The sequence below is a fragment of the Volvox carteri genome (genome assembly GCF_000143455.1).
Source record: "Volvox carteri f. nagariensis unplaced genomic scaffold VOLCAscaffold_1, whole genome shotgun sequence".
In the NCBI taxonomy this organism is placed as follows: Eukaryota; Viridiplantae; Chlorophyta; class Chlorophyceae; order Chlamydomonadales; family Volvocaceae; genus Volvox; species Volvox carteri.
Genome location: NW_003307545.1, coordinates 4613890 through 4628619, shown reverse-complemented (window position 1 = coordinate 4628619; position 14730 = coordinate 4613890). Strand labels below are relative to the sequence as shown.

The 14730-nt window shown below is 58.6% G+C and overlaps 2 protein-coding genes across 2 annotated transcripts in view; both read left to right on the top strand.

Annotated features, from left to right (window-relative positions):
• Positions 1-3374, top strand: part of VOLCADRAFT_115828 (uncharacterized protein) — a gene marked incomplete at both ends in the record, with an annotated part of 13339 nt that extends 9965 nt beyond the window's left edge. Inside the window, 5 exons of the mRNA XM_002946214.1 lie at positions 67-849; positions 1358-1608; positions 1875-2025; positions 2328-2459; positions 2898-3374. Coding sequence (XP_002946260.1) covers positions 67-849; positions 1358-1608; positions 1875-2025; positions 2328-2459; positions 2898-3374 — 1794 coding nt within the window. The remainder of the gene's footprint in view (positions 1-66; positions 850-1357; positions 1609-1874; positions 2026-2327; positions 2460-2897) is intronic.
• A 1490-nt stretch (positions 3375-4864) lies between these two features.
• On the top strand, positions 4865-14049 carry VOLCADRAFT_86353 (uncharacterized protein; the record flags this gene model as incomplete). Its single annotated transcript, XM_002946213.1, has 11 exons — positions 4865-5057; positions 5722-6317; positions 6634-6747; positions 7047-7190; positions 7591-7660; positions 7916-8043; positions 8334-8363; positions 8457-10149; positions 10429-10946; positions 11267-11337; positions 14016-14049. The coding sequence occupies 11 exons, from the start codon at positions 4865-4867 to the stop codon at positions 14047-14049; spliced, it is 3591 nt and encodes a 1196-aa protein (XP_002946259.1).
• Positions 14050-14730: the final 681 nt, after the last annotated feature.

Genomic DNA, 14730 nt, shown 5'->3' with positions numbered 1-14730 from the left:
TCAACCACAGTGCTACCACCTCTATCTGTCCGCGGCGGCGCCCTGCCGGTCCTTTACCGTTCACAGTCGCTGCGGCCGCCGATGCTGACGCCGCTCCAGCTGTCAGCGTCGGCATCGGCGGTGCTGGCGTCGCCGTCGTCGCCACGGAACCCGCCGCTGCTGAGCTTGCGGCCCGACTCGCCGCCAGCTTCCACACCATTCGGAGTCGACGCGGGCCCGGTACCGCTGCTTCTGCCCCCGGCGTCGCCGCCGCTGGCACTCACACCAACACATACGCCCGCAGCACCATCCTCCCCGCGGGCGCCGACGCCGCCGACCAGTACGCGCGTGGGCCTGTCACCGACCATCCGTCAGTCCCGCGGCGCCGCCGCCGCCGCTGCCGGCGGCGGCGGCGGCGGCGGCAGCGGGCCTACTCGGTTGTCTTTTGAGCGCGCCGTCGCCGTACGAATGGCGCAGGCTCGTGCCTTTCTCGCCCGGGGGCTTCCGTTACAAGCCGCCTGCTGCGCTTTGACGGTCGACGACCTGGCGGGTGCGGTGGGTATGTTGCTGCGAGGCGGCCTAGAGGACATGGCGCTGGCGCTGGTTCAGGGCCTCTCGCGGCCGGCGACGGCGGCGGCAGCGGCGGCAGCAGCAGCGGCGGCTTCAGGAGGCGGCGGCGGTGGGGCCCCCGGTTGTGGAGCGTTTGGAGTGGGGCTGGAAAGCAGCCGGATAGGGTCTGGTGGCGGCGGCGGCGGTGCGGAATCTGCTGCTGCGGCGGCGGCCTTGCTGCGGCCGCGGGTGCTGGCGGCGGCGGCTTATCGACGTGAGGCGGCGGGGGATTACTTGACGGCGGCGGAGCTCATAAAGCAGGTGGGACGAGAGGGTGTGTGTTGGGCGGGAGGGGAGGGGAGGAGGGAGAACTGTCTGCCTGCGGGTTATGAAGGACTGTCTGCAGGAAAGTTGAAATTTTCATTTCCTGGAGTTGCTGCAGTTCACCATCACATCTTCAAAAGCCTTGGTGATTCCCCCCAATAGTGGAGCCCTAACAGGATTTCCCCCCCCCACGAAAACACTACTGCTGCTGCTGCTGCTTCCGCTTCCGCTTCTGGTGCCGCTTCTTGCGTTTTTGGATCTGTCACTGTCGGCGGGCGCCGCGGTGCCGCAGTGCAGTTCCTTTCCTCCGACTCCATATGCCGCATCTCTTTTTGCGTTACTCTACACGTTTCGTCCTCCCCCTCCCCCTCCCCCTCCCTATCGCTACGGTGGCGGCGGCGGCGGCGGCGGCGGTGCGGCGGTGCGGCGGCGGCTACAGGTCCCCGACCGCCCCGACTTGCACGCCCTGCTAGCGGGTCGCTGCCTCGCCCACGCGGACCCGCAGCTCGCGTCCCGAGTGTTCGGCTACCTGGGGCTGAGGGAGCCGGGACAGTACGCCGCCGCCGCGGAGGTTCCGGGCGCCGTGGCGGTGGATGCAGCGGCGGGCTGGGAGGGCGTACGGCGGCTGTTGCTGGCGGGGCAACAGGCGGCGGCGGCGGACAGAGCACTGGCGGGTGTACGGCGGCTGCTGGAAGCGGACGAGCGGGTGTCGTTGCTATCGTCGGAGTGGGAGCTGGCGTGGGGCGCCGTCAACAGGTAGGTAGTCAGTTAGTGTGTGTGTGTGTGCGTGTGCGTGTGTGCATGCATGGCTGTGTGCGTGTCTGTATGTCTGTAAACATGTACATGTACGTGTTGGTTTTTTTGCGCTGGTTTTTCTTTTTGCTTGACTGCGGCGTCTGTCCATATGTCCACATGTCGCCCTCATCCCCCCGCATCCGGCAACCCCTTTCCCTCAACTGCCCTACCCTGCCTTGCCCATCACTGACGCCGTCGTACTATGTCGTACGCTGCCGTACATACAGCCTGGAGGCCTCCGCCCTTGGTGGAGCGGTTTGGTCCCGCGTGTTCTCCCACGCGGTCTACCTCGGGGCGTTGTTGTGTTTGGAGCAGGGCTGCGCGGCCGCGGGGTTGTACCTGGTGCGAGTTCTTGAGGACTGGGCGGCCAAGCAGCCGGTGAGGGCTTGGGGTGGGGGGTTTGGGGGGTGGGTGAGGAGTTGGTTAATGTTGCTGAGGCTGGTGCTGGTGACTTTCTTTTCTCCTGTCTCCATAATTCTTGGAATCCTGATGGGACGTGCAAAACCTGCGAAAGTGCTTTTTCTGCGCACCTACCTGGCAAGGTACTGACTTACTGACATACAGGCGCACCATACCTTGTGCCGACTTGCACGCCCCTATCCGTTATGTACGTCACATCGGCGGTGCCGCCGCTGCCGCTGCTGCTGCCCCGCTAGGATGCGGGGTTGCCCGTTCCCCAGTCTCGGCTTGCCGCTGAGGTTTCGGAGGCGCTGGACGAGTGCCTGGCGCTGCCGGCGTACGGCAGTCCAGGGGAGGTTCGCGAGGCGCTGTTGGAGCTGCTGCTGGCGCCGCCGGGAAGCGCCTGGTTGCAGGTCGGTGTACGACAGCAAGGGGGGAGGCACAGGCATACGGCAGCCAGATATGGAGGCCACATAAGGAAACGCCATCCCTAGGCACTCATGAATGGTCTGTCATTAACGGCAACCCCCGGGTGGTTTTCCCCGGATGTTCCCCCGGGGGTTTTGTGGTTATGTGTTGTTGTTTACGTACGTCTGTTTATGTACGTATCTTCATAAGCTGAGGAGCCTGAGGACCTGCGGGGGGGGGCGGGAAAGTGGGGATGGCACACGAACAGCTTTTTATACGCGTGTGCGTGTCTTGTGTCTGTCTGTCTGTCTGTCGGCCTGCCTGTCTATCTGTCTGCCTGTCTGTCTGTCTGTCTGTCTGTATGTATGTATGTATGTGTGTCTGTGTGTTTTCCCCATATGGGTGTTTTGCATTCATCTGGGTTTCTTCATCTCCTCCTCCAGGGTGTGATCCAGTCCCGGCTTGCAAGCGTGGAAGCCCGCCTGCCCTCGACACGCGGATCAGCAACCACCCCACCGCCGGGCCGCAGCATTCGCTCGCCGCCACACCAGCCGCGAGGCGGCGGCGGCGGCGGCGGCAGCGCCGAAGGTCCGGTGGCGTCGTCGTCGTCCTTCTGTGCCAACCGCCTGTGTGGCGTTACCTCCGCCACCGCCTCCGCCGCCGCCGCCGGCGTCAGCCTAGCGGCGTTATCCCGGGGTCCAGTGGTGGTGGTGGCGGCACATGTACCCAGTCGGTCGTCGTCATCGATGGTGGCCTCGGGGGGCTTGCCGACGTCGGCGGTTAGCGGGACGGCGATACGAGGCGCTGCCGTACAGCTGGACGACGGCGCCACGTGGCTATCGTTAAGCGAGGCGTTGGCGATACGACGCGTCATGTCGTACAGCCCGGTGGGCTCCGGGCGGCTGCTGCTGGTGCCTTGAGTGTGTTAGGTTGTACCCTCTCTCGAACAACCCCCAACGGAGCTGTGTTGTGTTGCAGTTGTGTGTGGGGGGGGGGAGAGGAAAAGTCGAACTTGGGGATCCTGGCGGTGTGTGTGTGTGTGTGTGTCTCTGTGTGTTTCTGTTACACACATGGATTCGGGCCTGACACTGGCCAGGGGCACCTATAGCAGGGGTAACCCAGTGGGACGTCTTTCACGGTGCTTGATGAAGATTGTGAAGATGGCGAAGAAGGCGACAAAGACGACGAAGATGCTGCATTGACTGTGGTGTGGGTGTGTGTATATGTGGGTGTTTTTTTTTGCGAAGAGGTTTGGCTGTTGAGGAGGGAAGAGAGATTGTTGTTGTTGCTGTTGTTGCTGTTGTTGGCTGTGTGAGCTACTTTCGGCGCTGTTTACAGTTTGCTCTTTTTTGGTGTTTGCGATGATGATGATGACGATGCGTGATGTCCCGCGCGTGGGGTTGAAATCGCCTATCGGGAGTACATACATACATACACTTACATGCATACTCGGGGACAGCGAATGAAGGCCTGCAATCAAGACTGGTCGCGGGGCCAGTGGCAGGTGATGTGGGGATGTACCAGACATATAAACGCCTACGTCGTCACCTCTCCCTCCCGCACGGTTCCGGCCCCCGGCTGCCGGCGGCAAGAGTGGTGGCGGCGGCGGCAGACTAGGTATTTGCGATTAGAAGAGTGAAAAGGGGGGAGGATTACCGGCCCCCACTGGGACACCGGCGTGGTCATACACCGGGGTTGATTGGTACGGAGTCGGGCGCACAAATTGCTGCCGTTCTGCTGGCCTGCGGCTGCTGCAGCAGCAGCAGCAGCAGCTGCTGCTGCTGTGTTGTTGTTATTGTTGTTGGTGGTGGTATGATAAGCCTACGGGTGCATTTCCAGTGCGGATTAAGGCCAGGGATTAGGGCACGGAAGTCCTTGGTACGAGCTTACCACATAGTTTCGTTCCATAAGGGAACCAAAGGTTGGAAAGGCGATGTAAGTTTGCCAACAACTTAGCCGTTTGAGCAAGTATCGATGGAGGACAGAGGGTTAATCCGCGACGTTAATCCGCACTGGAAATACACCCTAAATTGGCCGGACTCCTGAGGTTCAGAAAATGGTCACAGCCCACAGGTTCAGGTATGCTCCAATCAATGCAAGAAATATTTATTGTGTTTATGTGATCAAGTTATCAGATTTACCAATTCGTAGAGTTAGAGGTTCGCGTTCGGTAGGGAAATCTCGCGCGTGATACTTTTCTCAGATACTTTATTTGTCGTACCCTTCCATCATTTCAAATGCTTCCTCTTCTCATGCGATTGGCTAAGTAGGCTAGGAGGCAAAGAACTTTGAGGAACGACGCGATAATTGTGGTCCAATAAATCCGTCACAATTTAAATGGGACTTTTGACGCCAGTATCTGCTCCGACCAGAAAGCGTTCCTTTGAGCTACCGTAAACCTCCTCTTCATATGTGGAAATTGCGATGCTGCTTCGTTGGCACAGTGAAGGACCATCCAACCAAGGCCGATTCGCTGCAGATACAGCGTGACGTGTGCACGTGCCCAATCGCTGAGCAGGCTGCAGCTTTTGAGGCGTCAGGAATAACGCTTGGATGTAACGAGACAGCGCAAAGCTTCCCAGCTCCCGTCGCTCATGGTGGCAGTACGCACGGCTGCGCGTCACCCATCGCCAATACGACTGTCGCTATTGATGCAACGACGCCAGCGGAGACTCCAATCGTGTTGGCGCGCTGTAGTGATTGGGGAAACAGACCGGAGCTGGAAGCTTTTCTCCACCCAAGTCCGTTTCTCTCACTGAACTGCTCGTCCTCAAGACTTTTGCACATGCCAGACAGCCTAATTTTGGACAGCACCGCATTACTGGGCCTCCCCAACAGCGGCGTTGTCAGCGCGGCCTGCTCTAATGCGACAGGTTGTCAACCGCCAGTTCGTGACCTACGGCGGTCCACAATTGCACAGCTGATTAATGCTATATCATCTGCGAGCTGGATCGGAAAAGGCGCCCAAGGAGCCGTTGTCAAAGGCAAGTTTCGCTGGTGATATGTAAATCTTGGCACGTGATCGATAGCCGCGGTCCACCGCTCCGTTGAAAACTCGACACAGCCGCGACTTTCCCCGGAAGACCCACATATCTAGTCGTTACTCTTTTATCATTATTACAGTCTACATTTGTTCTTTTCCTGGTATACAGCAATTGTTTTGCAGCGCGCAGGGGTGCGCGTTTCTCCCTACTGCTAGGTTTAGGGCTTGCTCAATGCGCGATTTTAATGGCCCACGTGCTTCCATCCCATTTTAACCTTCTACAGCTCAATGGCAATCTGGCTGCATCGTGGCTGTAAAGTGGATTGTCACCGATGCCGTGAATGTTCCAGCCGCGTTCATGGAGGCACTTCTTGCCAAGATGCTGGCGCATCCCTTTCTGGTTCAGACATTTGATTGTGCTATTTGCCAGTTGGATGATGAAGCCATGTACCAGGGAAGCGCCTGCGACCTCGCACCATCAGCTCGTTTTTCGATGGATGACCTTCCGTCGTTGCGTGCTCAGCCAGACAACAACGCAGCGCCCTGCAGAATATCATCCCCTGACGCACAAAACGAGAACAGTTGCGCCGATGCCGAAGACGTTTTTTCAGTTGCCCGAGCCATGGACAGCTTTGAGGGCAACGTGCATGGCGACCCCTTGCGGCTTAGGCCCGTCAACAGCTGGGACGTTCTTCGTCAGCTGGGAGCTGTGGCCGGCAAGTACGTGGTGCAGATTGTGAGCGAGTGGTGCGACGAGGGGACTTTGCACGCCGCCATCCGGCGCGGCGTGTTCAAACCTCAGGCCCCAGCCGGCCCTGGAGGTGCTCGGGGTCGGTCGCGGACCTGGGCACTGCGGGCGCTGCTCAGAACCGCTCGCGAGGTGAGGTGGGGAGCAGGGAGGGCTGGGGATGATAAGAAATTTGGATCCCAAACAGAGCAAAAAAAGACTGACTTGGCTTGATCTTTATACTGCAGAGCAGCAGCAGCAGCAGGAGGAAAAGAAAAAGAAGGAAAAGAAAGGAAAAAGAAGAAAAAGTAGGAAAAAAGAAGGAAAAGAATACAAAGAAGACATAAAAAGGAAAAGAAGGAAAAGGAAAAAAGAAAAAGAAAAACTCGCGAATGAACTCCAACATTCGCTCGACAGACTCGTGTTTGGCCCCCTCCGCGTCAAATGACCCCTGTTGACCTGCGTGCAGGTGGCCCAAGGCATGAGCCACCTGCACTCCCTGAACATCATCCACGGCGACCTGAAGCCCGGGAACGTGCTGCTCAAGAGCAGCCGCATCGATTCGCGCGGCTTCGTGGCGAAGGTGTGAAGTCAGGATTGCAGCCAAGAGGAGCCGTCTGTCTGTCTATCTATCTATCTATCTATCTGTCTGTCTGCATGTCGATACTGTCTGTCTGCTTGCCGAGCCGCCACCAAGTGCCAGTTCCATGTGCAATGGACAACCCATGCAAGTGTCTGATCAGCTTGCTATCGAACATTAAAATGTTTTGGCAATAGTATGACGCGATATGCTGTGGCTGGTGCTGCTGCAGCTGAAATTCTGTTTTTCAGTTTTGGGTCTTCTGTGAAGGCGGTGGTTGGGTGGTGCTCATCCAATCGCAGGTGGCCGACTTTGGACTGTCCCGGCTGTGCAACCAGAGGGAGGAGTACGTCACAACCGCCGACTGGGGTACGGTGCCGTACATGGCGGGGGAGTACCTGGACAACCGGCTGTGCAAGAGCTCAGATGTGCGCGAGGGTCGGGGGGTGAAAGGGGGTGGGAAGGGGGAGGAGGGGGGAAATGGCGAGGTGCATGAGGGGGTATAGGGCAGCCGCATGCACCGAATCCAGAATCCGGGAGCGGCGAGGGGGGGAGGGCAGGGGAAGGGGAGGAAGAGAGAGGGGAGGGGAGAGAGGGCATCAGGCCGGTGTATTACCGATTGTTCCACTGAGTGCAACAGCAGCGGTAGGCAGCAAATGAGGGATCCCCCTGCGGTCTTTTCACTCCCTCCCACCCCCCTTACGGAGTTTCCGACTCCGGCAGGATGCTGGCAGCTCATTCCTATTTTTCTATTTGCACATGATTCCGCCCTCCCCTTTTCACTCCCCCCCTCATCGGCTTCACTCCTTCGTGGTCGTCTTTTCGCCCCGTCCCCCCCCCCACTAGGTCTACTCCTTCGGTGTGCTGCTTTGGCAGATGTACACGGGCAAGGCGCCCTTTGCAGGCCACCTAGAAGGTGGGTGGTAGGGGGGGTTAGGGGTCGCGACCAGGCACCTTCGGACGGGGCCGTTGTACCTGCAACCACCACAACAACCACCTCTCTCTGCAACCATTACTGCCGTACACAGCCCTCATCACTGCCTTTCCGTGATCGCCCAGACTTCTTCTCCCCCCCCCCAACCCACCCTTAACCCCCCCCACACACACATACACCAAGCCCCCCACCCCAAACCCCCACCCGCGAACCCGCTCCTTGTCTTTGCACACACAGCCCAAGTGGCGGTGGGGGTCATGTTCGGCAGTCTGCGCCTCGAGTGGCCGACCAACATGCCACCCCCCCTTCTGAGACTGGGCCAAGCATGTTGCCGTCACGAGCCGGAGCAGCGACCCACCTTCAAGGTGGGAGTGGCTCGGGGGCAGGCTGGGGGGAGAGGGGACCCCGAGGGGGGGAAGCGGGGTTGGGGCAGGGGGCGTTTCTTTGGGTTCTCCTTTCCTCACCGCTCCGTCACCGCTATCGTACACCTTGCCAGCTGGATCCAGCTTCTCTTTCCGACCCACCTGTCGGTTCCAGATCCTGTCGTTCTCAACTCCGGATCCATGGCCAATTCATACGAATCTTACCTCTAGATGGGGCGGAACATTTATATTTGAATTCGACAATGCCCTATTTTTTGCCGGGGTGCGCGCAGGAGGTGGTGGTGGCGCTGGCGGGCATCGAGGTGCGGGTCCGGGAGCTATCTGTACGGAGCAATGCTCGCCAAGCAGCCTTGGCGACCTCGTCCTCCTTCCCGTCCGCGGTAACGCCCCAACAGCAACAGCAGCCGTACAAGATTTACCCTCCGTGCGTGTACGGCAGGCATGTTGGTGACGCTGTCGCTTACCAGCACAACCCGCCAGCTGGTACGCCAGCAGGTATCAGTCGCCAGATCGGTCTTGCAATGCCACCATCGTCATCCTTCGCCCAGCAACAACAACAACAACAGCAGCAGCAGCAACAGCAACAGCAAGAAATATTCATCGTTTCCACCAGTTGCAGTTTCGGGGCAGTCAACTCCGCCGCCGCTGCCGCCACCGCCACCGTCCCTGATAACAGACCCGGAGCCAGAAGCTGTGGAGCCGCTGGCGGCGAGGTGCTGGCGCTGGCGACGACGACCGCAGCTGCACCGGCCACACCGATGTCGTACTATACCTCGCCGCTGCGAAGCTCCTCCCTGCAGCGACCTGACGAGGAGCACGCCGCCGCCGCTGCCGCCGGTCACGTTACGTTTTCTGCTGACGCCCCCGAGCTGTCCGAAACTCTCAGCGGTTTGATGCCGCTGTACTGCGCTGTCGGCGTCGGCGGTTACGCCGCCGCCGCTGCCGCCGCCGGTTCCTCCCCTCTGTCGCATCATCACGTCATCCTCAGCCCGCCGCTGGCGGCGCAGCTATCCACGTCGTGTGCGTTCCAACAGCATCCTCAGACGGCTGCACAGCAGCCGCGACCGCCGTACAGCACCTCGCCCCTACCGCATCACTCTTGTCAACTTCAAGAACAAGTACGGCAACAAGAGCGACGGGAGCGACAGCGACAGTGTTACGCTCAGGGACCGGAATCTGCCAACTGCTCCTCGCGGGCTGCTGGGACTGCAGAGGCGACGGAGGTGTTGCTCCGGATGTCGACGGTTGCGTTGGCAACGGTGCACCCTGACGGCCCCGTCGGGGGCTCGTCGCCACTGCCGCCGCCGCTGCTGGCGGCGGCGACTGGTGCTGCTGAGCCTCCAGGCGCTGCAGGGGCTGTGACGCCGCCGCCGGCAGCTGCTCAACCGACAGTGCCGGTGGTCGATGTGGCAACGGAGACTGACGCGGATTGGGGCCAGCAACAGCAACAGCCGTCAAGGGTTGCGGTGACGGCGCTGGTGACGGCGGATGCCATGGCGGCGGCGGCGATGCGAGGCCAACTATGGCAGCGTGGCGCAGGGGAGGCGTCTGTCGTCGACTGCAATGCTGCTTGTGACAGCTCCGCGGCTGCCGCTATGGCTGCTGACGCATGCATCGTCACTCCCTCTCCCGCCTTCCCATCCCCCGTTGCCGCCGCCACACCCGCCGCCGCCGCCGCCGGGGCCAACATCCTCATGTCCGCCGCCGCCTCGCCATCTTCCTGGGTATCTAGCACCACCGCCTCCGCTGCCACGACAACGTCCCTAAAGACAGTCTCCGCCACCGTTTCTGCTTCGGCGTCTCCAACTCCTCCGGCATTGCCTCGCATCGCATCTCTAGCAAACGGCCATGGCGGCCCCGGGGTATCCGGGGCCCTCGCGATAATGACTGCGGAAGAGGGCTCCGCCGCCGCCGCCATCGCTGCGACGGCTGCGACGACGAACACTAGCTGCAGCAGCGGAGGCGGTTTCGGCGGCAGCTGCTGCAGTAGCGTTAGTTGGATGCCGGCGGGCATTGTTAAGTCGGCGTCCTGGATGCTGACGAGTCCTAACATGCGACCTTCAGCTGACGGCCAGCTGCCGCCAGCAGGTTCTCCAGCGGACTGGCAAGGACATTACCATCCGTACCCGTATTCGTACAGATATCCGCCGGTGGCGGCGGCGGCGGCGCACCCCGCTGTGAACTGCTACGGCAGCAGCAGCGGCGGCTTTGGCTACAGCGGCCGATTCGGCAGTGGAGGAAGTGGCGTTGCAATGACGGTGTGCAGTAGCAGAGGCGGTTACACAAGCGATGGCGGCGGCGGCAGTAGCTGCTACAACCTGCCGATCGCCGTGCCCGTGCGGGTCGGCGGACCGCATGTGTACACAGGACGGTCAGCCGTCAGGTCAGGCGACGAGAGCCCCGCTAGCGTTCTGGCGTTAACCACGACGACGCCAATAGCCGCGGAGGCGTTGACGAAACCTGCTACAACCGCATTCGCGGGAACTGAAGCGGATGGTTTGACAGAAACTGCCGCTGCCGCCGCCGCCGCCGCCACCGCCAGGGCATCAGGGCACCCGAGGGCCTCAGCTTCGGCTGCCGGAGGCCCCGCCGCCGCTGCCGCCGCCGGCGGCGGCGGCAGATCCAACAGCACCGGCAGCTCAGGCGCGCTATGGTCGCCGTCGTACACCCGTTCTGCGACGCCGCTGCCGACGGCAAGTATGCCGCAGGTGACGGCAACCTCGGTGGGTGCGGCAGCGGCGGCACTGCCGCCACGGGCCGTAAGCAGCAGCCGCCGCGGCAGCAAGGGCCCAGCGCTGCAGGACGTTCCCGAGGACGATGATTGGGATGGCGCCGCCGCCGCCGCCGCCGCCGCCGCTGCCGCCGAGATGGCAGAGGCGCCGGCGGTGGGGGCCCCTTGGCGATTACTGCCTGATTGCGCCGTGCCCTGAACTGAAGGATATCTAATTTGTGCTTTCGCAACTAAACCCTCCGGAGTCCAGTAAAAAGGGGCAGGAGGAGGAGGAGGAGGAGGAGGATGGGCCCAGCGGCTGCACGGGTGAAGAGGTAAAAGAGCGGGAGGAGATGCAGTTGGTAGTTGGTAGTGGGCTGGCTGCCCGTTTTTTGCTGTTTGCGCTGTCCTTGTATGGTTTTCGTCTTCATGTGCCGCCCTGTTTGCTGGTCAGTTTGCTGGTCGGTCGTCGGCCGTCGGCCTGCTTGGTCCCAGCGGCCACCAGCTAATTCTGCCTTCATGAACAGCTCCCGAGATATCGGGATCGACGCTTTTTCCGTCGCGATGTAAGTCGCTTTGACGAGATTAAAATTCGGGTGGCGAAAACTTTTTAGACGAATATATTTAGCTTTGCGAGCGATTTTGCACGTCAGCGCGTCTTTGCGATTATACGCGACTGGCTACCGTAGAGCCATTTATGGTGAAGACTTTTGTTCTCTAAACTAAACTGCTAAAAGTTGCTCTACTAGCTAAAAATTCACCGCTTTTAGGCGAGCGAGTGTGAAGAGGCATCTTATCTTACTCGCGGGCATTTGCATCTTCAAAAGTATAGAGATAACCGCACCGCGTGGCACTTCAGAAGCCTTCTACCTTTTTGTTGAGAAGGGGCAAAATATCCTTAAGCATTCGCGACGGGGAGCACTCCACGACATGAGCTGTCCTTTTTTAGGCTGTACGGCTGTACGGCCGTATACGACCTTTCACACACACACACACATACCACCTGGGGTGCGTGGCATGAATTAAGATCCAGTTTTTTGAGGGGCAGGAGGAGGAGAGGTCGAGCAGCGTATGACTTATGTTGGTTGGCTTCTGGGGAGTGTATGTATGTATGTATGGGTGTATGTATGTATGTATGGGTGTATGTGTGTTGCAGGCACGCCAACGGCGTTTGAGCAGGGCAACAGCGGGGGAAGTTAAGTTTTATCAAGGAGTGTCCTGACAGTTGGTGGTTAGCCGGGGCAGTTGTTTTTCTGGCTGCATTGGGGTGTGTCGGCGGTTGTGGGGCCAGGTCTACTGCTTAGGTAGGCGGTAGGCAGCCCAGGCAGCGTGTTGCGCAGCTGTTGTTGGAGTCAGGACGCTGATTGGGCGGATGGGGGGGGGGAAAACGTGCTCCGCCTCCGTTTGGCTTTCCTCAGGGGGGCGGGGGCCGGGGGGTAATCCTTTGACGACGGCCCACTCGTGTGGGAGTGGGGGTGGGAGTGAACATGAGGCCCCTCTCACCTAACCACCCTCATAACTGCTCAACGGCATATCTAACTAACTAGCAAATGAAATCCATCCACAACTACCTGCCTACGTAATTACTTCATTCGCTATTTACTAATTGAGCATCAAAATTTACGAACTAATTAACTAACCAACTATCAGCTGCACGACATATCGTACTTGCTTCCTATGAGCTGATGCACCTCCGTTGCGGTTTGAGGATGAGGTGTTTCGCAGTTTTAGAATGCCGTCGGCTGATAGGTGGGGCATTTGGTGGCTGCAGTAACGTGTTTTAGTTACGAGTCCTAGTAGCATACGGCATCATCTATTTCGGAATATCCGAGCATGTATCTATCCGCACATCTAATTTTCTGTTATGTGGCTGCGTGTGGCGATGTGTATGTGTGTATGTATGCACGTCGGACTCTGCGTAACACATCGTTCGACTGCTGTACACATGCACAGACAGACAGACAGACACGCGCGCAGACACACAAACACACACACAGAGCTCATGTTGTCGTACATCACTGGAGGTGGCAGCAGGAGGAAGATGACTGTGCGGTGGGACTGAATAACGGACCCAACGTATGTATGTATGTATGCGTGTTTGCATGCATTCGCTTCGTAACGGCCACGCGATGTACGGACTGTTAATACGGTCATCATCCCGCAATGTAATTCTGTACGTACGTGCATTTGTGCATTTTGTACGGCTTAAGGAAGAGTGGGCAGGATGTTAATCCGTGTGTGTGTGAGGGGGAACGTGTGTATGTGTTCTTCTGTTGGGGGGGTTATGTTGACTATGGGAAGGGGGAGAGGAAGGGGAGGGGGAAGGGGGAGCGGAAGGGGTGTCGTCTACCGCGGCCCCACCATTCGCTTGCTCGAAAGCATCTCTTCAGGTCAGATGTGCCACGCGAACTCCACTGACTAAGCAATAGTCCTAATTCCCTAGTTGCTACATGTCGTACGCATGTCGTACTTAATGGGGCTCGAGCGGCTGAGAAAATAGACGAATAATTGGGCTGGTTGGTGGCGGTACGGCAGTTTTATGCTCGGTGTCAGGCATCATCGTGTGCATTTTTGCATCAAACTTTCCCCCTGGCTGTCCGTACAGACTGCACGTATTTCGATGTTGTACTACAAACGTACGGCATTGTACGCGGTGATGGCAGCTGTCGACGGTGGCGGCAATCGGGTTTTTTTGCTCCGTGAGTATTTTTGCGAGTGTGTGTTTGCGCCAAGTTAAATAAAATGAAGCTCGTGGGAAAGGACCGTGTCGTACGCTCGTACCGTGTTGTCGTATGTTGGAAGTCTCGATCATATTGCCGTTCCTGTGTGTGGGTTTTCGTGTGGCCGTATCTCCCATTTTGTGTTGTGCAAATGGGGTAGGAGAAGGAAGGAGAGGAAAGTATTTCGAAACCCTAAGGACAAACAGGGAACTGGAGCTTGTTGAGGGAAAGAGGGAAAGGGAGGGATGGAGGGAAGGGAGTTTCGACGGTGGGGAAGGTTGGTGGGTGGTTTCGACCTGTTTGGGGTGGTGGGTGGTTCTTGTATGGGCCGTGGTGGTGGCCCGTGGTGGCAGTGGAGAGGTGGTCCATGGTGACGACATATGCGGCGATGGGGAGGATATCGGGGAGCTGTGTATAGCCAGCCAGTGGCGAATGGTGCAAGAAGAGCTCTAAGGTAAAGGTGGGGCTTTCCTCTCGTGCAGCTATGACACACGGCCCCTGGTCTGTGTGCCCTGCTGCTGCAGCACCCTCATGGGGGGGAGGTCTGTGTGGTGGTGAGAGTCGGCGTTCTGTGCGGTACGCGATATGGTACGTCCCCTTCTTCCCCTAAAGGGGACGGAGTCCCCTATGGTACGTACTAAGGCTGTATTCTATCCTTCTCCCTCTGTTGGTTTGTCGACGCGGCTGTTGGTTGGGTTTGCCCAACGGCTTAAAGGTATCCGCTAAACTATTTCCGCTGGTGGAAACAACACACCGTTTGTTTTTTGAGAAATTGAGGACATAGTATATGTATGATGTGTGGGACAGGGGAGGGTTATATCTTCACCCTGCGGGTCCGCGATCAGTAGTGCCTGACCTACTGATGTACAGTAAGTATGTTGGTCAGACAGGCGACGATATGGCAGAAATCTTGTGTACGGTACACGTTATCAAAATCTTTTTGGCAGCTTTGGAGGCGGCTTTCGTTATTTTCATCGCAGTTACCAGGGCGGCATGATGTAACTTTTTTTGATGCGAAATAACCGTCTTCCAAAAGTTGGTTCGTACGGCATGTACATCAGTCGTGAGCATGCAATAAAAACAAGGATGAGAACAACAACACCGATGAGGATGATGAAATTCTTTTTTGGCGTTTTCTGACTATTTGCAGGTGGGGTGGTGGGAAAATGACTTTGGACCTTGGTGGGCGGCTGTAAGTGCGTGCGGTTGCATGAGCCAAGTGCACGTGCATGGCCTGGT